This window comes from Pipistrellus kuhlii, unplaced genomic scaffold, assembly GCF_014108245.1.
Source record: "Pipistrellus kuhlii isolate mPipKuh1 unplaced genomic scaffold, mPipKuh1.p scaffold_m20_p_17, whole genome shotgun sequence".
In the NCBI taxonomy this organism is placed as follows: Eukaryota; Metazoa; Chordata; class Mammalia; order Chiroptera; family Vespertilionidae; genus Pipistrellus; species Pipistrellus kuhlii.
In genome coordinates, this window is record NW_023425482.1 from 28,634,576 (window position 1) to 28,657,290 (window position 22,715).

Here is a 22,715-nt window from a genome sequence, read left to right on the forward strand (position 1 = left end):
GATTGAGCCTGCAACCTGGGCATGTGCCCTTGACTGGAATTGAACCCGAGACCCTTCAGTCCACAGGCCGATGCTCTACCCACTGAGCCAAACCTGGTAGAGCCAGAGCTTATAATCTTAACCACGTCACTGTGATTGTAATTTTGAATTATGCTTTTCCCCTGCTATTCACATATTCTTAGTGTCAGTCTTTAAAGTCTTTTTAATGCCTAATTGAAATCTGATATGGAGATAAATCATCTGCTGCTATCAGTTGTCCCTTATAGATATAGTAAGATAAATATCTCTGTGTACTTATAACTTTTCTATGTTTGGATTATTGTAATAAAGTATTTTGATACTCAATTATACCATTCAATTTCTTCCAAAGTATTTGTATCAATGAACAAATATAAGTTCCAATTTCACCCTAAGTTTCAATTATTTAAGTTCCAATTTCACCATAAATTTGCCAACATTCAGCAATAACATTAAAAATATTTTTCTAATAGATGAAAACAAAAGCACGCTGCAAACTAAATTATTAAAGGTGCATATTATTCTGAGTGTTTGCTAATTCAATTTCTTCTTTTGTGAATTTCAACTTATATGCTTTATCTATAATAGTTATCAACTTAAAAGTTTGCGTATGGGCCAGCTAGTGTGGCTCAATAGTTAAGCACTGACCCATGAACCAAGAGTTTACCAGTTTGATTCCCTGGTCAGGGCACATGCCTGGACCGCAGGCTCAATCCCCAGTGGGGGATGTGCAGGAGGCAGATGATCAATGTCTCTCTCTCTCATTGATGTTTCTTATCTCTCTCTCCCTTCCTCTCTCTCTAAAATCAATAAAACATATTAAAGTTTGCTTACCAATTTATATGAATGTTTTGTAAGAATATTAACCCTATATCCATCATATGCAATAAAATGTTCCCATAGTTTTCCTTTTTAATGGTTATTAAGTTTTTATTTTTTTATAATAAATATTTTAGTTAAAGGCAATCATAGTTGAAAGTTACAAAAGAGGTCTTAAATTTTCTAAATATAAGAGTCCATTGCTTTGGGCATATCAATGAAATTAATTTCAAATGTAACTCTGTTAAAGCAATAGTAAACTGTCAAAATCTGCATATTGACTTAATAGGACCACTGAGTTTAACCAATTTTGATTATGTCTCATATAAAATGAACATAGTGAGAAAGCCCAACCCAACCTTTCCCAAATTACCAAAATAAAAGCTTCATACCTGTCGCTGTAAACATAGGCGATTCCTGTCATGTAAATGCTGATGATTAGACAGTGATGAATGCCAGCTCCGAGCCTGAGAATGAAACTGAGTTTGAGCCATATCAGAAGGCCGTGTTACCAGATGTGAAGTAAAGTGCCGATCAAGGTCATGATCTAAAACATGACTTGAATTATCTTGCCCAAATGCTGACTCATCAAACTGGGGAAGGAGACCCTCCTGAAGGAGGTCCTCTGGATCCAGTCCTGTGAATGGCTCAGCTTGAGACTCCACTTGATGAAGTAAATTCTCTTCCAAAGATGAAAAGCCATTAGTTTCAACATGATCATTGAAATGGCCCATTTGTGTTCCTGAGTCAACAGGATCCTGGAAGTTCACATGCACAGGCGATAATTTTGAATTGTTGTAATTACCCTGAGGATGTGATGAATGCAACATTTGGAAATTACTTGAATTCAGTGATGTATTGGGACTGAGCATATGCTGAGCAGATTCTTGCTTAATTCCCCTGTGAGGTGAAAAGGAATTACTTCCAGAAAAATCAGATAGCGTCTGATTTGTATGATTGGGTGCAAGAACTGCAGAGGACTGGAGAAGACTGTTTGGTGACACGTGATTACTAGAAAAGGAATAATGTGAAGAAAACTGCTGAGAGTTACTGACAGAACAAGAAGTCATATTTGGAGAAGGTCCATTAAAATTGCCTTCTTGCCGGTTGCTACACTTGAGAAAGTGTACTGAAGGATTTGATGTTTGAGAAAACTGTTGCATCAAGAGAGACTGTTGTGAAGTAGATGCATTGGTAATCTGTGGTGGGTGGTTGACACTGACTCTGTGTGGACCAGAAACATTAACATCCATAAAATTTTTAGACTGGCCGAGAGAATTTTGCCCTGGGTTAAGATTATTCCTGTTTTGTTGCGAGCGCAGTGAAGTGCACTGTGTGTGTTGTTCATTGGCCTGAAATAAGGCAAAGTCATGGTGTGTCACAAAGCTTTTGTTTTGATGCATAGAGTGAGAATGTCCTTGTTGGTGAAAAGGAGACCCATTCTGATTTGAAATGCTAGTAGCCGTCTGATGGCCCCACATTGGACTGCCATCTGCTACATCTGGAAATAAACCATTGGGTTGGTTTTGGGGGTGGATCGGAGAGCAATTAAACTGAGAGTGTGGAGATAACACATGTTCAGCTGGGCTACCAAAAGACTGATTAACCTGATGAAATTTCATTGAATCAAACTGACTTAATTGTTCATAATCCGTCATCTTCTGATGCGTTGGAGTACCTTGAACATGGTTCAATGAGTCTATGTGCAAAGGTTCAAATTCTGCACCCAAGTTCAATTCATCAACTAGGGAAACAGGTCCTGGTTGTACAAATGCATCATCTGACAAACCTTCTAAGGTCTCACTAAAAAGATTGGCATCATCAAAAAAGTCCATCATTGGATCTGTCATCTTGAAAAATTCAGTAACAATCTGGGTTGTTTGTTCCAAATGAAGTATATTCCACTTCTCTGTAGTAGATATTATTGGATCATTTTCAAAGGTCATCGACTAATCCGAAACAGGCCAATGTTCATTACTGCTCTAGGTAATGACATGTCATGAAATGTCAGAATCCTAGAGAAATAAAAACAAAAGCAATTAAAGTTTAATAATGAGTACTCATTAAAGTTCTATAAAGTTTACATATGATTTAAAAACATAAAACCTCAGAACAGTATTGACTGATAGAATACTTTATTGCAAATAGCTCATTAATATTCTATATAAGAAAAAAATGCTGGTAAAGAAGACATGACAATATGCACTTAAAAGTAATAATTCATACTACCTCATTTTGAAGTTCACATATTGTAAGAGAATGTAAACTTGAGAATGGTATGTCAGACTCTCTCCCACACCATGAAATGGCCATCATTCCCTAAATAAATATACATGTATATACTTTAAAGTTACGTCTTTTTAAGAAAGCTGACATGAGATCCTCAAATTGATGTTTCTCTCACTCATTTTTTAAAAATGTTATAATGTAAAACAAAACCTCTTGATCCTTAATAGATACTCCATTATGATTCGGAAGCAATCTTTTAAGCAATATTTCATTTTTATTATTCTAAGAATGTCCTCACTAAACTGTGTACTTTAAAATCTAAATTGCTTTTTTTATGTTATATATATTTCACACACACACACAACTCAGTGATACAATTTAAAGTTTAATTCCATTATCTCTCAAAGAATCCTCCTTTCACTGATAATTCCTTCTACAAGGGGCCTTACAAGCATAGCTGTTAAAAGTATAGACTCTGCAAATATCCTGGTTAGGTTGGAATCCTGGCTTCATCACTGATTCACTATGTAATCTTACACAAGTCACATTTCTTAGTTACGTCCATCGCCATCTCCCATTTATTTATATAAAAAACAGTTCCATCATATGTGCTTTGTGATTTTTACTATTCATTTACCACAAGGTCAGGAATTATCTTTCTTTTAAAGGTTTTTACTGTTTCACTTAATCACTGCTGTGCATGTGCTCCATGTTAGTGATGTAGGTGCTTATGTAGGGGGGTTCCAACTTATGGCGAAAATCGCATTATGTCACGCCATAGGAACATAATGGCTGACAGAACCCGCCCCCGCCTCTCCCCACTCCGACCTCCGATGTAACCCAAGGACCTACTATATTTTGTTTTTCTCCCAAAGCCTTTAAGCCTACTTTCCCCATTCTCCCCCAAGCCCCATTTTGCCTCACTGTCTTCTGAGGTTTTCCAGCTGAAATTCACCAATCACCTTTTCAGAACCATGTACGTCTTTGTTCTTTGTGTCTATCCCTTGTTTTCTTCTAGCTATTCTCTGAAGGTGAAGCATGACTCTTCTCCAAAGGCAAATCTTTCACCTCTTAATGGTATCCCATTGAGACTTCGAATGGATCTATACTCACATACTCCATCTCTCTCAAGAATAATCATCTTCTTGCATTTGCCTGCTTCCCTTCTAACTTTGGGCATCAGCAGACCTCCCCTACCTTAACAAAAATGTACAAACAAAATCATTTTATTCCTACTCTTTCAATCAAAGACAAATATTGAAAATAAGTGATCCTCTGCCTCCATTTTCCAAATATCCATTTGCCTGTTTGTTACCTCTTGCACTTAGTTTCTGACTCCATAAAATCACTGCAACTATACTTTAGAATATGATTAAGACAGTTATTGTAACAAAGGGCCTTGGTTTGAAATCTGACTAAAAATCTGGACATTCTAAATATTCCCTCAATTCCCGTCTTTGACCACTAAGAAATACCATTATTAAGCAAAGCAGATGCTAAACTCAAATGCTTCTATATGAAGCTTCCAATCGCCATGCACCCCCACCTCATATACTATTTAGGTTCTGAGAGCTTAAAAGAACAAGGCGTATGACTTAATCTCAGGTCCACCTATCTTCCTACTTGGTCCATATTAAAGCTGTTTAAATGTTTTCTGAACTCAGTTCTATTAACCACTCTCCTTTGGATCTTCTCTTAGCTTTACTACACCATCTTTGACTTGCTTTCCTAAGGCTCTTCCTGCTTATTTAAAACTAGAGGCCCGATGCACAAAATTTGTGCAAGGGTCTCGGCCCTCGCAGTCACAGTGGCTTGCCCCGGCTTCGTCTGGAAAGTCGTCCAGCTGTCCGGTCTAATTAGCACATTATGCTTTTATTATTATATTGTAGTTTGATAGATACCAGTTTCTATGCAGTGATTCCATTTCTATCAAATCCACTTACTTAGAACTTCAAATTCAGTCAAATGTTGACACATCTTCCACAACATACTACTCTCTAAAACGCGACTTAACATTCAAATCCTTGAGAAACCCAATTCCACTTTTCTGTTAATTACTCCTTTATCTTTGTCTTACTACTGGTATAAAATAAAGGCATAAAACCCAATTTCCCACTACTTTAACAAGACCATACCATATAGCATCTCGCTGCCCTCCTTGAAGTTTCTGATCAACAGCATATATCCAGTTCAGGAAGATGTCTTTGATGAAGTTATTGATATGCATTTTTTTCATTCTTCCCAATCCATACCTCCTAAAATAGTGTACTATTCACTCTATTTTTAAAACCACACATTTTAAGGATCAAGAAAATACAGTGTGTAGATAGTGCCTGGGAAGGCACATAGGCATTCTTCCTTAATAATTGTCAGCTGAACCCAAGGCGACAGGCAAAGCCACATCTCGGTTACACAGCTTACCAAAAAGGCAGATGAGTTCTCAGCACTGACTCTTATCTTCGCCCAGGTGTCAGGCAGTGGGTTTTGATATGTAAATCCAGTTAAACATCAGGAATGAATGGGACTCAGGCCTACTCAAGAATGCAAATAATCTCTTTTGTCTTGACTTTTGGTGAAACTTCCTAGTATTTTGGGGGTATAAAATAAACACTGCATCAGTTCTGGGTCACTGTCTCTCCATCAGAAGAGGGCAGAGGTTCACCAGGCCCTATCTTTTCTAACTCTGTGTCTAGTCTCTTTTTTTTTTTTCTCAATCCCCAGCCGCCTCTACTCAGTAATTGGACCCGCCCTCTAGCAGCGCTGGATGCGAAAGAGAGAGAAAATAGTTACAACAGTGTCCCTTATCTGACTATAACTTTGAGAATACAGAACATTTTATTATAACCTGCTATAATCCAACAGGCACAAACAGCATGGGTATTAATTTTTGGACTGAAAATCTTTGTATATGCTATTTCATATTCCTTTCTATTAGGTCTCATCCCTGTAGAAATATTTATCCATCATCAAATATTCTACTTCTAAAACTAAATATAAGAGCAAAAGATTTTTTAAAGATAGTGATCATATATAATAAAAGCATAGTATGCAAATTATCCCCTCGGCTGGGAGTTGTCCTGGAGTTTGACTAGGGGGCAGGGCTGGCAGGGCTGGCAGGGAGGGAGGTGACATCAGGCTGGAGGGGTGGGGGGGGGGGGAGGGTACCAGGCTGCCAGCCAGCAGCCACTAGGGACCCTATCACTACGCAATTTTCGTGCACTGAGCCTCTAGTATTTTAATAAAACAACATAAATGAATATGGAGGAATTAGCATTCTCAAACACTGCTAAAAGGAGTGTATACTGGAACAAATTTGGAAATCTATTTGGCATTATTGCTAAAGTTTACCATATGCAAATCTATGGCTAGCTTTTCTACTTGCAGTGAAATATACTCCATATTTCTTGAGTGTGTACCAATGGACAAGTACAGGAAGGTTCATATTAGCATTCACAATAGCCCAAAACTGAAACCATGTCCATAATACTTTAGAATTAACAGTAATGAGAATGAATTATTCCTGAATGGAAAAATATTAGTATCAGACATGATATAAAGCAGAAGAGAGTATGTAGCTTGATCAGTGTGGCTCAGTGGTTGAGTGTTGATTCATGCATCAAGAGGTCATCAGCTCCACTCCTGGTCAGGGCACATGTCCAGGTTGTAGGCTCGATCCCCAGTTGGGGTGTGCAGGAGGCAGCCACCTGACGTTTCTCTTTCATGGATATTTCTCTCTCTCCCTTGCCTTTCCTCTCAAAAATTTTTAAGAGCATACATATGATGCCATTTACATAAAGTTCAAAAACAGGGACACTACTTTAAGGTTTTAGGAGTTAGCATAATGCTTACCTCTGGGAAGGCTGAAAGGGTGTGCTAACTGGAAAGGGGTCTGAGGGGGTCTTCTGGGGTGCGAATAACAACAACATTCTATTCCTTGACATGGGTGGCTGTTTCAAAGGTATGTTTACTTTGTAATATGCCAGACAGCTATATTCTTACGACTTATACATGTTTCTGAAAGTCCATTATAACTTAAATTTTGAAATACCTAACTGGAACAAGATGAAGCATATAAATAAGAAAATATTTATGAATCACCATTTAGAGTATATGTCACTCATAAAAACATTGATAAAGAAATAGAGAATGGTTTCTGAAAATAATAAGTAAACTCTATATACTACTGGTTTCAACACACTTACTAAAGCAAAAGTAATAAGAGTAATCTTATATTTGGATATGCAGTGAATTCACTAAATTATGCAACCTCTGAAACAAAATATTCCCTAATACTAGAAACCTCCAGCAATTGTTTTTCTTTATGTTTCTTTATCTATAAAACAGACTAAAATAATTGCACCAAATCTATAATCTTCCATTCCTAGATTTGTTTTAGGTAAAGCTGCTCAGTTCCAGGAATAAAAGAAAAAATGTTAATGAATAGATATAAATTGCAATTTAGAAAACAAGCACTGCAAAGATAACATAACTGAAAAATATAGAAACAGACTGAATTCTAGTCCATTAACTGCATGGTGGTGGTGGAGGGGGGGGTTTAGTTTACTCAAACTGTGATAAAGCAAAAAAATTTAAAAAACCCACAAATTTTATGCAAGATATAACACCTAATCATTATTTCAATCATTATTTACTTCATCTTATAAAAGAAACTAACAAGATATGTTAGCAGTTATCTTTCAGCCGTTGATTTTTTAATAGAAATATATTTTATACTGCTGCTGCTTAATCAGGTAAACTAAACTGATCACTGGGCAAGAAAAATAATTTTTTTTTCCTTCTCTTCAGAATTCAAACCATGTCCCTTTGTTACAATAACAATGTTTTAAAATGCTGGTTTAAAAAAAGACTTTAAGTATAACTTTGAAAAACCCTTAATAGTCAGTTAACTTCAGCTAATAATGCCAAATTATAACAAACATCGGTAGTTGTAGCTAATTGATAAATAATAGCTACAAATGAACTGAACTATAATGTTCACTCATAAGCATCAGAAGTCTCATTAAAAATGATAAATATTAGGCTGTCTATAAGCTGATGACTTGAAAAGGCGCTACTTTCCTGAGAATATGAAGACTTTGTATTCTGCACTATCACCCAAATAATATACAAACCCATCTAATACTACATTCAAGTTCATTTTTTCTCAAACCTTCTTGCCTAATATAATCTATATTAATATTCACACACTTTCAAAACCTGAAATGCATTGCCAAAAGGTAGCATCATTTCAATTATCAATTCTTCTAACATAAATATGAAGCTTGCTTCTTCCTCTCAGAACATACACAGTATGAATGTGATAGCATGGCATCACACACATAGCTAAACTTAACCCGAGGCACCCATCACTCAGGTAAAAAAGGCAGACCTCACTTTCTGAAGCGCCTATAAGGCAATGGTGTTCAAAACTTCCTTTCTTGCCAGACATTATTTTCACTTTTCTTCATCTCAGTACATATCTTATCACCATCTATCTAGTTCCTCAAGTTTTTGACACCTTTCCTTTAACATGCAATCCATCATGAAGGGAAATGTCATTTCCCTACCATTCCTATCTCTGTTCTCTATAACAAGTCAAATTACACTTACACATACTTACGCATGTAACCCTCTCCTTCATCTCTGCATATGAACTCCTAGTTCAAGCTAGCACCGTGTCTTACTTCAGCAATGGCAGTAGTACAATGGCTTTGCTTTTGCTCTTGCTTTTCCCAATCCATGCTCAAAGTGAGACCTTGAAAATTCAAATTAAAGCACATTACTCTTTTGCTTGCAATGTCCTTGGTGAAACCCAAGCCTTTAACATGTCCTGCAGTGGCCCGTATAGTCCGTTCTCTGCTTATCTCATGACATCGCCCATGGTTTTCCTCTATTATCATGTTTCTGCCATCCTGAACTTCTATCATTTTTTCCAGCGTAACAAACATTTCTTGTCTTCATACATATTTTGCTCTCCCAGAAAACACTCCCTGTCTGGCTTCTTCTTCTTTGTCCTGACATAAATAGCACCACCTGACAGAGGCCTTTCGTGCCCACAGCATCTAAAATCCTGTCCATTTTCTCTCATGGCACCCTTTTCCGTCATTGAATCACACAAGTTGTAATTTTACACTTTTTAAAAAAAATCCTCACCCGAGGATATTTTTCCATTTTTAGAGTGGGAGGAAGGGAAGAGGGAGAGAGAGAAACACCAATGTGAGAGACACACATCAATTGCTTGTGTCTGGATGGGGATGGACCCTGCAACTGACCGACCAAAATGGAACCCATGACCCCTCAGTGTCAGGGCCAACGACGCTCTAACCACTGAGTCATACTGTCCAGGGTGACATTAATTTACTTGTTCATTATGTATTTCCACCATTACACTGTAGATTCTACACAGGTAGGATTCACTTACAATCAAAGTTACATTATGTATATAGTAAATTGATTAATAAAGGGACCACCTAATAAATCTTTTTAATGAATGAATGTGAATGAGCTGGAGTCCAGAGAACAAATTATTGCTGAAAGTAGCTTCCCCTCCTCTAAGTCTCCTATTTATCACTTGATTAGCTTTTTAAGAAAACACAAACTTTAAAAGCCAAAGATTGGAATCCAAAGAGATTTATGGATACTGGGGAGATAAAATGATTTTATTACAGCCTTTTACAGCAATACAATAGAGGGAATGTCACAAAGTTGTACATGTCAAATAAATGAGACAAATAATAATGCTATCATCTCCTGGAAAGGAGAAATCCTTATGGGTTACAATGACAAGAGATGATTTTATTTATAAGGTAGAATTTGACCTGAGTATTCCCAGGTGAGGTGAAATGTAGGAGTGAAGTCTAAACAAGAAAGTAAACAGAAATACAAAGTGTTAGATAATAACTCTAAATCTGGAATGTGGCAACCTGCATTTACAAAGTAAAAAAATCTGTATTGTGTTAAAACATGTTAAGACCACAACAGCTACAAAATATTTAAAAGGTTATAATACATCGAAACCAGTTTGGCTCAGTGGATAGAGCGTCGGCCTGCGGACTGAAAGATCCCAGGTTCGATTCCAGTCAAGGGCATGTACCTTGGTTGTGTGTACATCCCCAGTAGGGGGTGTGCAGGAGGCAGCTGATCAATGATTCTTTTTCATGATGTTTCTAACTCTCTGTCCCTTTCTCTTCCTCTCTGTGAAAAATCAATAAAATATATATTTTTAAAAAAGGTTATAATACAATCATTCTATCGCCTCATTGTCCGAAAATCTCTTTGCTTTTCAATCTCTAGCTTTTAAAGTTTTCCAAACATTTATGACAATATGTCCTAATAAATTTAATTTCATAATTCATACTCACTCTGACCATCTGTTAAGTTTCCACAATTACCTATATTCTCTATTCTCTACACTGATACCTGAGAAAATACCCCGGTTGGTCTATTAATTTCAGTCATATTTATTTCTCTTTTAGTCAGACTGCTCCAGGATTTCACCTTTTCTTCTCTGTCAAAGTTATTTAGTTGACTTTTTCTTCTATTACATTTACATCAGTGATTAACAAATCTAACCCTTTAAAAAATCTAACATGTACTAAAGTTTTTATTTTACAATAGAAAGAAGCTTTACTAGATTTCTCTAAATCTGTAATGCCATTTCAGTGTATACACTAATCCCCTCCCTTCAGTTCTGTCTGTTTCCATAGGTGAAGTGCCAAAGTCTAGGTCAAGCCTTATAGAAGGCATTCAATTCAGTTAGATAGGGGGTTTGGATTTTAAAGTTTCTAAAGATACTTAGGATTTCATTAATCTCATCTTGTCATGGGCTTTTTCCTCTGACAATACTGTTTTCTGTCTTGACTTTTATACCTGCTGACTTGAGGTTATTCTTTTCAGGTAAAGCCAACTATTATATACTTCTATTTGTTTCAAAACCTCTGCCTTTTCTTACACTTCAACCCAAATATAATTTTTGTATTGCACAGGGCAGATTTCATGGAATACTTAGAATCACAGAATTGCAAAACTGGAGAAAAACGAAGGTTCACAGAGGTTAAGAAAGGTGACTATAACTGCAGTGTGGGGGTTGGGGAGTCTCTCTAGGATGTACTACCCTGGTGTGCGCATTATTTAGAGCTGAAAACTAGCCCAACCAAGTCAGGTAAGTTTTCACTTCCTCCTTTCTTTCTTTTAAGAGTTAGACAAAAAAACCTCCAGGAAGGGAGCGTTAACATAAAGCCCTTAGCATATTCACCTTGGCACATATGAATTAAGTATCAGTAGACAGGAAAGATGCATGCAAAAGTCTGTTCACTGGATTCCCCGTCCCATTGTTTTGAGTTGCCTAGAAAGAATGTGTTTGCCACTATCCCGGCTACCTGTGAATTGCTCATTTCCTCTTTCAAATTCCCAGCCGCTTCCTTCCTTCCTCCTTTGTCCAAAATGACATACCCATCTTCTTTGCCTCACTGCCTTTGGGAATTGTCATGCTGATGTGACTTTCTCTTGGGCTCTTACTCAAATCTGATTTTCTGACGTTAACCTGCTGTATTTTGTTTGAATTATTTGATCAGCCAGGAGAACTAGAGGGGGTAAGGGGGAAGTTCCCCAAAAGAGCTAGTCAAGTGACCAAGTCCTGGTCCTCTCCAATCAGCACTCCTTCCAAGCCAAGAAGGCTCAACTGGCTACCAGCAGTGTTTTTTTTTTGTTTTGTTTTCTGAATGCTATTTCCAAGGTCCTTAGGACATCACCTTTTTCTAGTTAACCAATCAAAAGGTTTATATATATATTTTTAACTCTACCAAAAGCCACTCTCCTAAAACTTTTCAAGAATGACAAAATTATCAGAATCAAGTCTGGGAAGCAACGTTCCCCCCTAGAGCATTCCTTATCGATATATAGGAAAATGATCTGTGATTTATAGGAAATGTCCCAAGAACTAAGACTCACCAATACTTTGTAGTCCACTAGAGCAATTTAATGCGAAGTGTCAAAGCCATAGGAGCAGAAACAAAACAAAAAAAGTCTTGGAAGAGAGATACACAGGCTTAACTTGCTTGGAGCAATAGGTATTTCTCATTCAACAAATATTTATCAATGACCCATCATCACATGGAAGGCTCTTCCTGCTTGCTATTAGCAAAAAGCCACATTTAAATTCAAGTTCTGCAAAGCCAACATGAAAGAAACAGTATGTTCAGCCTTCTGTGTTACACACACACACACACACAGGCCTCCCTCTGCAATGTGGAATCCTCCTCAAGTTCACCTTCTATACATTCATGTGCTTGTAGGACTAGTGGTTCTTTTGGAAAGTACTCCAACAACTACGCCGCAGCGCCGAGTAACATTCCACAAGACAAACCCTCTTTTCCCGTCCCCGATCGCAGCTGCTTTGGCCATTCTGAAATCGGAGAAAAGGGTGGAAGAGCAGCATGCAAAAACTCAGGGAAAAACTACAAGTGTGATCGTGATGTTTATGAAAGGAGATAAACTTTTATTTCCTACGAGGGGAGAATACCAGTCCCATTAGCGTCAAATCCCAGCCTTCCCAGAAAGCAACTGTGTAACTGTTTAATATCAACAACAACAACAACAGAATTTTTTAAGTTCTTGGATACTTTGTTCTGAAAAGTTTTATTTTCTTCTAAAAGAAAAAAAAAGGGGGGGGGGGCAAAACAACCCCCTTCTCCCCCCAAAAAAGGGAACAGACACCCCCAAGCTGGCGGCTGCGACGTGAGACACCCCGGCTTTCCGGGTCGCGCGTGGCTGCGGGAGGGAGGGATGTCCGCGAGGCGGCGAGCGGGGGCCACGCAGCCGTCCCCGCCCGGAGCCTCCCCGGGGCGGCGGACCGCAGGGAGCACCGCAGGGAGCGCGGCAGGGAGCACCGCGGGGAGGAGGGCGGCGAGGGCGCCCCCCCCCCCGGAGGCCGGGCCGGGCCCGCGCGGGGGGCGCCGGGGCTCGGGGACCCCGGGGCCGCCCTGTCATGAGTCACGGAGGCGGGAGCGGGGAGGGCGGAGGCTGCGGATGGAGGGAAGCCCGGCGCTGCCTCGGGAGGGGCGCGGGCCCGGGGAGGGGGAGGCCCCGACCGCACGCGGGGCGGGGAGGGCGGGGAGGGGAGCCCTGCCCACCGGCCCTCGCCTCCTCCCCACGCAACAGGCGCGGCGGCGAGCGGCCGGGTCGGACCCGGGCGGGGGCTGCGGGCGGCGGGCGGCGGGGGCGGCAGCCGCAGCCATGACAGGCGCGGGGCGGGCGCGGGCGGGCTGGGCCGCACGTGCGGGCAGCGCCCCCGCCCCGGCCTCCCGGGCGCCGGCCCCTCAGCCCCGACCCGCACCGCCCTCCGACCCCGGCCGGGCGGCGGCGGCGGCGGGCACGTCCTCCCCGCCGGCGCCCCGGCTTCGCCATGACGGAGGCGCCCCCGCCGCCCCCCGCCTCCACCGAGACTGACACGCGCGGCTGGCCGGGCGGGGGCGGCCCCCGGCGACCACCGGCTGACACGGCCCGCCCCGCCTCCCCCCACCAGTTGAGCGGCGGCCGCGGCCCCGCGGGGCCCCCGGCTCCCGCCCGCGCCTCGCCCGGGGCGGCGGCGGCAGCGGCGGCAGCGGCGGCGGCGGCACTTACCGGCGGCGGCGCGGCCAGGCCCCCCTGTCAGCGCGGGGCCGGGAGGAGCGCGGGGAGGAGGGGGCGGGCGCCGCCTCCCCCGCGCCGCCACGCGCCCTCCTGATTGGCCCGGCGCGCTCCCCCGGCGCGACCCCACCAGCCCCTGCGAGCGGCGCTCCGGCAGCGCCGGGCCGCATTTGCATATTTGTGCCCGCGCCGCTGATTGGCCGGCGCTGGAGGGGCGGCCGTGACCGCGGCGGCGGCGGCCGGCGCTCCAGTCGCGCGTCGGGAGCCCCGGCGGGGAGGACCCCCCCCTTCCTCCCGTCCGGGCCCGGCGCGGCCTGGCCCGGGGCGGAGGGCGGCGGGAGGCGGCGTCGCCGCCCGGCTCCAACATGGCCCCGCTGCGCCGCCGACCCAATCGCCGGAGCGGTTACTCCCGGAGCCCCCCGGCGGCCTCGGGGCGGGGAAGCGTGGGGGCCGGGCGCCCTCTGGCCGGAGCGCGGGGCAGTGCAGCGGCCCGGGCTCCCCCTCGCCGCCCCCGCCGGGGCCGCCACGTCAGGCCGCGCCCTCGCCGCGGCCTCTCCCCTCGCCCGCGGCCTCGCCGCCACGTCAGGCCCGGCGGGCACGCCCCGGCCCGAGCGGCGGGGTCAGCGCCGAGGTCACTCACCCTGCGCATCGCCCCTGCCGGCCACGCGGGCGCCCGGAGCCTCCCTGGATCCGGTCCCCCGCGTTGTCCCTGCGCCCCGGGCACCCCGGGGACACGCCTGGGCAGGGAAATGGGGGGAGGACCGTGCAGCCCACGTGCACAGCACCTGCCGTCCGTGCACAGGCTGCTGCAGGCGCCAGGCTGCGGGGAGACCCAGCCCCGAGTCCCCACCTGGAGGCAGCGTGCGTGCAGCTCCAGGGCTGCAGAGCCGGAGCTCAAACCTGGTTTTCTCGACCTTCCGGACCGCGTTCTACATTGCACTGCTTCAGAGGCAGAGAAAGAACCAGCGAAAAGGGGGAAAGGAAAAAAAAAAAAAAAAAAAAAAAAAGGAGGAAAGGAAGACACTGGTCTAGGCGTAGGGGGCGCGCTGCAAAGTCACTTTCCGATGTAGGCGTGGGGACACCCGAGTGCCTTCTCCCTGTGTCACTCATCAGCTGAGTGACCTACATCCAATCACAACGTGTCCCAGGGCCTCGGGTTTTCCCTTTCTGTGAAATGAAGAGGCAGGACAATTTTTTCTAAAAAGCCTTCCAGCCCTGACATGCTTTGGGTCTGTCTTTCAGTCCCTGAGCTGGTTTTAGTGCCTAATTACAACTTGAAAATCCATATTAGCAAGAGAGAGAGAGGAAAAAAAAAATAATAGAAGGTTTAGGACTTCCATCAGCCTTCCTGAAGTTTTGTTTGCAACTGTTTACCAGTTCAAATCCAGCCTGGGCGATATTAAAACACCGCCCTACAGTTAACAGAAATCTCTTTGAGTTTCCACTAAGAGCCTACAGCAGGTTCACTGCTGGTTTATGCCGGACCGAATGGAATGGCTGCTATCTACACTGTTAGTGGCCAAGTCTTTTCATTCTTCCTATTCCCCATGAAAGCCCTCCAGAGTAGATGACACAACTGTTATTTCACAGAGATAAAGGGAAGAAACCCGGCCAGAGAGAGAAGTCACAATGACAGCTCTGATTTCCCCTCAAGGAGACTTAGTAACAACCGCATACTAGGACAAGAATGCACAGGAACAGCTCCTGGCACTGCTTAGTTAAATCCCGCTTTCCTTTGCAAATGGACCTGTTGAGTCAAATTGAAGACCAGCGACTTCTCATTTACCTTACCCCCAAGAGAAGGAGCTGTCCTGTAAATGGCCTCTAGAATGCTGTATTTTCATCCTTTTAAACTTACAACTGGTGTGTGTGTGTGTGTGTCTTATCACTGCTGGGCTGACACGTCTCCATTTTTCTACTAACATATATATATATATATATATATATATATATATATATATATATATATATATATTTCCATTCTGCTATGAACTTAGATACAGATAAACTTTTATTAGATTAGACTCTATTCCGTGGATTAAGTATTTGTGTTTTTGGGATATCTATTTTGACTACTCAGTGACTGGTTTTCACTTATTTCTTATACCTTCGTGGTACTGTTGGTAACTGAAACGTCTGGATATGCACTCTCTTGAGAAGCTATTGCGTAGGATGGCTCTAAATTCCAGAATTTATTAGGATTTGACATCTAAACTGATAAGAATCAATGTCAAAATCTAGCACCACTGACCTAATTTCCCATCAGGCAATGCAAGGTCCACGGCCAGGGCGGCCATGTCTCCAGGTCCCCAGGAAGCCTGAGAAAGGGATGTGTTTTGTTTTTTCCATTTTAAGAGTTGTCCCACATTGTGCCCTGGTTTCACAACCATCCGGGGGCAGAGACGGGGACTCAGACTCAGAACTGATGGGACCTAACGCCTGTCCTTCTTCACCGTTAAACCAAAATCTTCCCTTCAGCCTGAGTTTCCAATTGCAGGTTTACCAAGGAACCTGTCAGTAATCAATCTGGCACCTGGTAAAGGAAACTCCCTGTATAGGCATTTTGATGGAGGTCACCAGAAAAAGGAATAGCGTTTTTGCCAGTGTGAGGAATATTGTTACTTGTTTATTTTGGGGGAGGGGGTGGGAATTGGTATAATCAAGATCCTAAAACTATAAAACAAAGGATTAGACCCTCAGTGAGACCTGCAGAAATGATGCCCACATAATGATCAAAATAACCTTAAAAAAGGAGAACATTGGCCGAAACCGATTTGGCTCAGTGGATAGAGCATCAGCCTGCGGACTGAAGAGTCCCAGGTTTGATTCTGGTCAAGGGCATGTACCTTAGTTGCAGGCACATCCTCAGTGGGAGGGGGAGTAGGGGGGTGCAGGAGGCAGCTGATCGATGTTTCTCTCTCATCGATGTTTCTAGCTCTCTATCCCTCTCCCTTCCTCTCTGTAAAAAAAAAAAAATCAATAAAAATATTTTTTTAAAAAAAGGAGAACATTGGAAGACTCACACTGCTTGACTTCAAAACTCACTACAACAGCACAGTAACAAGAAGTGGTACTGGCATAAGGTTAGACAGACAGATCGCCGGAATAGCATTGAGAGCCCAGAAATAAACCTTTAATGGATGGCCAACTGACTTTCAACAAGTGTGCCAAGACATTTACATCAAGAAAGACAATGGGACATACAAATGCTAGAGAATGAAGTTGGATTTCTACCACACAACATACACCATACGTCAAAAGGGATCAGACACCTAAGTGTAACGGGTAAAAGTACAACAAAACGCTAAGAAAAACCAGCATAGGAGTAAATCTTCAGGATCTTGGGGTAGGCAACGATTTCTGATGGGTGACACCGTGTAAGAAAATGTGAATAAAATGGACTTTGTTAATATTAAATCTTTTACTCAAGCAATAAAAACAAAACAAACAAACAAAAAAACCCAGATCCGTTGAACATCAAACAGAAAACCTTTTGTGCTTCAAAAGACACCATGATAGCCGAGACTGGTTTGGCTCAGTGGATGGAGTGTCGGCCTGCGGACTGAAGGGTCCCAGGTTCAATTCCGGTCAAGGGCATGTACCTTGGTTGCGGGCACATCCCCAGTTAGGAGGTGTGCAGGAAGCAGCTGGTTGATGTTTCTCTCTCATCAATGTTTCTAGCTCTCTATCCCTCTCAATTCCTCTCTATAAGAAGTCAATAAAATATATTAAAAAAAAAAAAGACACTATTATAAAAGTGCAAAGACCCTGGAGGGTTTGGTTTACTTCAGTGGATAAAGTGTTGACCCATGGACTGAAAGGTCCCAGGTTCGATTCTGGACAAGCAGGTTGCAGGCTCCAACCCCGGCCCTGGTCAGGGCACATGCAGGAGACAACCAATTGATGCACTTCTCTCCCGTCGATGTTTCTCTCCATCCCCCCTCCTCCCTTCCATTCTCTTTAAAAATCAACAGGAAAATATCCTCGGGGGAAGATGAACCACAACAACAAAGAGGGCAAAGAAAGACACCCACAGCACGACAGGCAGTATTGGCCAATCCTGTCATTGATAAGGGCCTGGGAATTCCGGGGAGCACGTGGGTCCTTTTTAGAGCAGGCGTGAAGGGTTCCGCTAGAGAGCTCTTTAGCCTTTCTGTTCAGGCTCCTGAGCAAGCACACAGTAAAGAGAGCTGGGACGCTTTCATCTTAAAGCACCTCCAAGATCAATTAAAAGCACGTCCGAGCACCGTTTCAAACCTAGAGGCTGCTGATAACGGCCCCCGGAGGATGTGCCCAGCTAGGCGGCCCCTGCTCCGACTCTTCCTCTGAGGCCTGTGTAATCAGGGACCGGCCTCAGCGCCTGGGAGTGCTATCTGGTCGCATCCCCTGCTTTTAGTCAGGAATGCGCTTCAAAGCACGATCCCCCTTGACAGTTCAGATCTCCCACGGGTCTGCGTTTGTAAACAGTTGGGTGCCCTAATCTTAAAAGGTCTTGGGGAGAAAAAGAGGTTTTGCTGTTCACCGCGATAAGACAGACATCCCTGTGCCTCCCCTGCTGCTCTCGGCCCCCCACAAGCACTCCTGGGACAAGCCCCATCGAAATCCGGTCTGGAGGGATCACGTGTATGAAAGGCAGCTGGTGCTTACAGAGTGCGTCCATTCACGCCTATTGAAAGGGGGTCTGCGAGGCATCAGGGGAAGCGGGAGGTTCTGGGAACACAGCAAGGGACGAGATACACAGGGTCCTTTGGCCTCATGCAAATTATTCTGTGAAGTACGTACCCACTAATTAATTACTTTAATTCACTTTGATTCATAACCTTAATTTGGCCCTGGCTGGTTTGGCTCAGTAGATAGAGTGCTGGCCTGCGGACTGAAGGGTCCCAGGTTCAATTCGGGTCAAGGGCACAGGCCTGGGTTCCTGGCTTGATCCTCAGTTGGGAGGAAGCTGATCAATGATTCTATCTCATTGTTGATATTTCTCTCTCTCTCTCTCTCTCTCTCTCTCTCTCTCTCTCTCTCTCTCTCTCTCCCTCCCTCTCCCTTCCTCTCTGAAATCAATTAAAAAAAAAGCTTTAAAAAGGTAATCTTATTTTGCAGGTTTTGTAATTGTGCTTTAAAAAACCCATCTATACTGCACCAGCCGGCTGAGCATCATTCTGTACACCAAAAGGTTTCAGGTTCAATTCCCAGTCAGGGCACATACCTAGGTTACAGGTTTGATCCCTAGTCTGGGTGAGTGATTGATGTTTCTCTCTCTCTCTCTCTCTCTCTCTCTCTCTCTCTCTCTCTCTCTCTCTCTCTCTCTCTCTCTCTCTCATCAATAAACATATCCTCGGGAGGGAGGATTAAATAAATAAATTTTAAAAAACATACTATATAGCCTAGGAACTGATGGAAACTATAGACGTGTATTTTCTAATCAACTGGTTTGTTTTCTAGGCAACATGGGCCTCTTATTTCAAGAAGAAGCCCATCCTGCTGCAATTTAAATCCATCTTGTCTTGTTTAAGCTTCAAAACGGAGAAAATTGCACCAGGTTTCCTCTGAACGTTTCTCGACTTGTTTTTTCCTCATTAGTTATGGGCATGACTATAATTTGGTCACCATCTTTCCATGAGTCCACTCCTACTTATGTCCCGGGAAGACCTTATAAAACTCATATAGTATTATTGTTAGGAATAAAACAAATCCTTTAGCAACTAGTCTATACTAATAAAAGGGTAATATGCTAATTAGACCGAACATCTTCCGGACAAAGCCATGGTGGCAGAGGCCAAGGCAGAGGAGGTTAAGGATCAGGCTGGAGTGGGGAGCAGTTAGGGGGCGATCAGGCCAGCAAGGGAGGGTAGTTAGGGGGCAATTCGGCTGGCAGGAGAGCAGTTAGAGGCATCAGGCCAATAGGCAGAGGTGGTTAGGGGTAATTAGGCAAGCAGGCAAGTGTTTAGGAGCCTGTGGTCCCGGATTTCGAGAGGGATGTCCTGGATTGGAGAGGGTGCAGGCCGGACTGAGGGGCCCCCATGTCCCTCCCTGTGCACAAATTTTGTGCACCAGGCCTCTAGTATATACAGTATAATAACTGGGCGAGTTTTTTTCTTGCCTGATATGGACTGCTTAAGAAGAACTATCTTTCTTATGGAGATCATATTTTATTTTTTTCAATGTCTTTATTTATTTCAGAGATAGGAAGGGAAAGAGAAACAGAGACATCAATAATGGGAGAGAATCAATGAACAGCTGCCTCCTGAATGCCCCATACTGGGGATTGAGCCTGAAACTCGTGTATGTGCCCCGACTGGGAATCACACCATGACCTCCTGGTTCATGGGTGGATGCTCAACCACTGAGCCACCCCAGTGGGCTGAAGATCATCTTTGAAAGCACTCCAATTTTATTAGGGCCCTAGAGGCCTAAGGCAGGAAATTCACGCAAGGGGCTTGGCCCCCACCCCCACCACAGCTGCCTCGGCCCCCACAGCCGTGGCTTCGTCCAGAAGGTTGTCCAGAAGGATGTCTGGTCTAATTAGCATATTACACTTTTATTACAGATATTACCTCTTATTTAAAAGCATTTGGGAATTGCCGCGGCTGGTGTTGCCCAGTGGTTAAAGCATTGGCCAGCACACCGAAAAGTGGCAGGTTCAATCCTAGCCTGGGGAGAGGCGAGTGTGGGAGGTACCTGATCGAATTGACCAATGTGTGTCTCTCTCACATCTCTCCCCCCCCCCTCTCTCTTTCTTTCTCTCTCTCTCTCTCCCTTCCCCCCTCCCTTCCACTCTCTCTAAAAATCAATGGAAAAAATATCCCGGGGTGAGGATTAACGACAACAACAACAAAAGACTAGCCATAATTGTGGTAGAAGACTTTAAACATAAATAAATAAAATAAAGGCATTTGGGGATTACTGGAGTGCTTGGACATTTGGGTTGAGAAAGCATATTAATTAGAGTTTTTTTCTCTGCAGGAACCCCCTGGTTTGTTCTGTAGAGGACGGGTAACCACGTGCCAAACCGGGGAAATTAGTTCCAGGCCAGAGGATTGGAAAACACATTTTCAAAAATTTCAGAGCAGAGGGACCTAAGGAAGTTTTTCTGCAAAGAAGTCAGCGGAGCTTTGCTTCTCTGGTTACCGTCCGATGACAAGCTGCCAGCGACTTTGCACAATTTACGTAGAAGCCTTTTGTGAAAACAAGGAAGGGAAGGAGCTGGGTCTGTGTTTCTGAAAACAAGAAAACCATAGAGACATTTCAGTTCCCCACTGGCACAGATCTGATTTCCCCGACACCGTGGGTATTGGATGAGCATCCACTTTCCAGAAAGTTCAGCCTGGTAGGGGCCTCAAAAACAGCATGTCAGAGACCTGAGTGCCATCCACCGTGAGGCCAGCTCTGCCGCACCCATAGGCTGTGTTCAAGTGATGGTTGGTAACAAGATAAAAGACTCAAGAATTAGGCCAGCCGAAACCGGTTTGACTCAGTGGATAGGAGGTCCCAGGTTCGATTCCAGTCAAGAGCATGTGCCTTGGTTGCGGGCACATCCCCAGTGGGGGGTGTGCAGGAGGCAGCTGATCGATGTATCTAACTATCTCTTTCCCTTCCTCTCTGTAAAAAAAAAAAAAAACAAAAAAAAAAATCAATAACATATATATATTTCTAAAAAAATTAGGCCAAATCATCTGCCTATCAAATATGTAATTGGTCCCCTACCCCCAACCCCCGATTCACCTTTCCTCAGGGTTGGCAATTTTGGCTAATCTTGTGGGCCCTCTCTGTCCTGCACACGGTGACTGCGTCTCTATCTTCCCTTTGGCAAGACCACACTGAGCCATTTGTGCCAGGCTCTCGCTCGCTCACTCTCTGCCCCTTCCTTTTCTAGATAAACACAAGGACTGCAGGGCGTTCTGTTCCTCAGACACCCCGCCGTCTGGCCTGCAGACCTGTGCACCTTCCGTGCCCTCCGCCTGGTCGCTGGCTTCTGCGGATCTTGAAGAAACGGCTGCTCAGAGAGACCTTCCTTGACCCATAATTACCGTTTCTTTCCTTCTTCACACGCATCACGGCCCTGTTTGTGTGATAGTACTGGTTTCCCCCCGCTGGGAAGGAAACATCTGGAGGCATGGACAGGCTCAGTCTTGATGCTGGGAGTACCCCCAGCCCCTAGCACACAGGTGCTCAATAAGGGTGTACCGCCGAAACCGGTGTGGCTCAGTGAATAGAGCGTCGGCCTTCGGACTGAAGGGTCCCAGGTTTGATTCTGGTCAAAGGCATGCACCTTGGTTGTGGGCACGTCCCCAGTAGGGGGTGTGCAGAAGGCAGCTGATCGATGATTCTCTCTCATCGATGTTTCTAACTCTCTATCCCTCTCTTCCTCTCTGTAAAAAAATCAATAAAAATATATTTAAAAAATAATAATAATGGTGTACCTTACCCTGACAGCACTGTTCACCCACCACACCGGCTATACTCTGGCAGAAAGAACTGCCGCCATCTGGGGCTACCCCGTCGGGTTTTGTACAAGACACTGGAAGCCTCTCTCACAGGTTCTCAAACCTGACTGCATATTAGAATCACCTGGGATACGTAACCAAGCACCTTTGCTCAGCCCGGATGGCGAGGCTCGGCAAACAGGTAAAGCCATTTCCTTTGCAGAAATAACCTGGAAAAGCCCACTTATTCATTCCCCAAAGTCTGTCTCCTCCCCAGACCTAATGTTCTCTCATTTCCCACCGGGGATGTCCAGGCCCATGACAGGCACTGCTAAAACTCAGAGACCCTTTATCAGTCCAGATGAGGACCATACACTTGAATGACTACGGAGTTAATGAGCTTCTATTCGAGGTTGTTGATAGGGAAGAGGGCCTGGGAAGCTTCCGGCTGAAAGCGGTTTTGCAGTGGCTGATGGGACAACTACGAAAAGGAGAACTGAGGCCTCCTAACGTCTCAAGGCTGGAAGCAAGCTTGGAGGGGGGCCTGGGAGGGAAAAGGCTGGGACAGGGTTAGAAGCCTATGTCTTTAACTTCCCCTCG

At 44.2% G+C, this 22,715-nt stretch overlaps 1 protein-coding gene across 12 annotated transcripts in view; it reads right to left on the minus strand.

Moving 5' to 3' along the window:
• The window catches only part of CHD9 (chromodomain helicase DNA binding protein 9), a 143,932-nt gene that overhangs the window by 84,811 nt on the left and 36,406 nt on the right, over positions 1-22,715 (minus strand). For 9 of the 12 annotated variants that reach the window (XM_045582875.1, XM_045582874.1, XM_045582870.1 and 6 more), the window contains exons 1-2: positions 8,687-8,821; positions 1,230-2,852 (exon numbers count right to left, since the gene is read on the minus strand). In XM_045582875.1, coding sequence (XP_045438831.1) covers positions 1,230-2,783 — 1,554 coding nt within the window. In that variant the 5' untranslated portion in view covers positions 2,784-2,852; positions 8,687-8,821. Of the gene's footprint in view, positions 1-1,229; positions 2,854-8,686; positions 8,822-12,015; positions 12,416-13,690; positions 13,810-22,715 lie in introns of those variants that run through there. The other 3 variants (XM_036440425.2, XM_045582867.1, XM_045582868.1) reach the window with 3 other exon arrangements.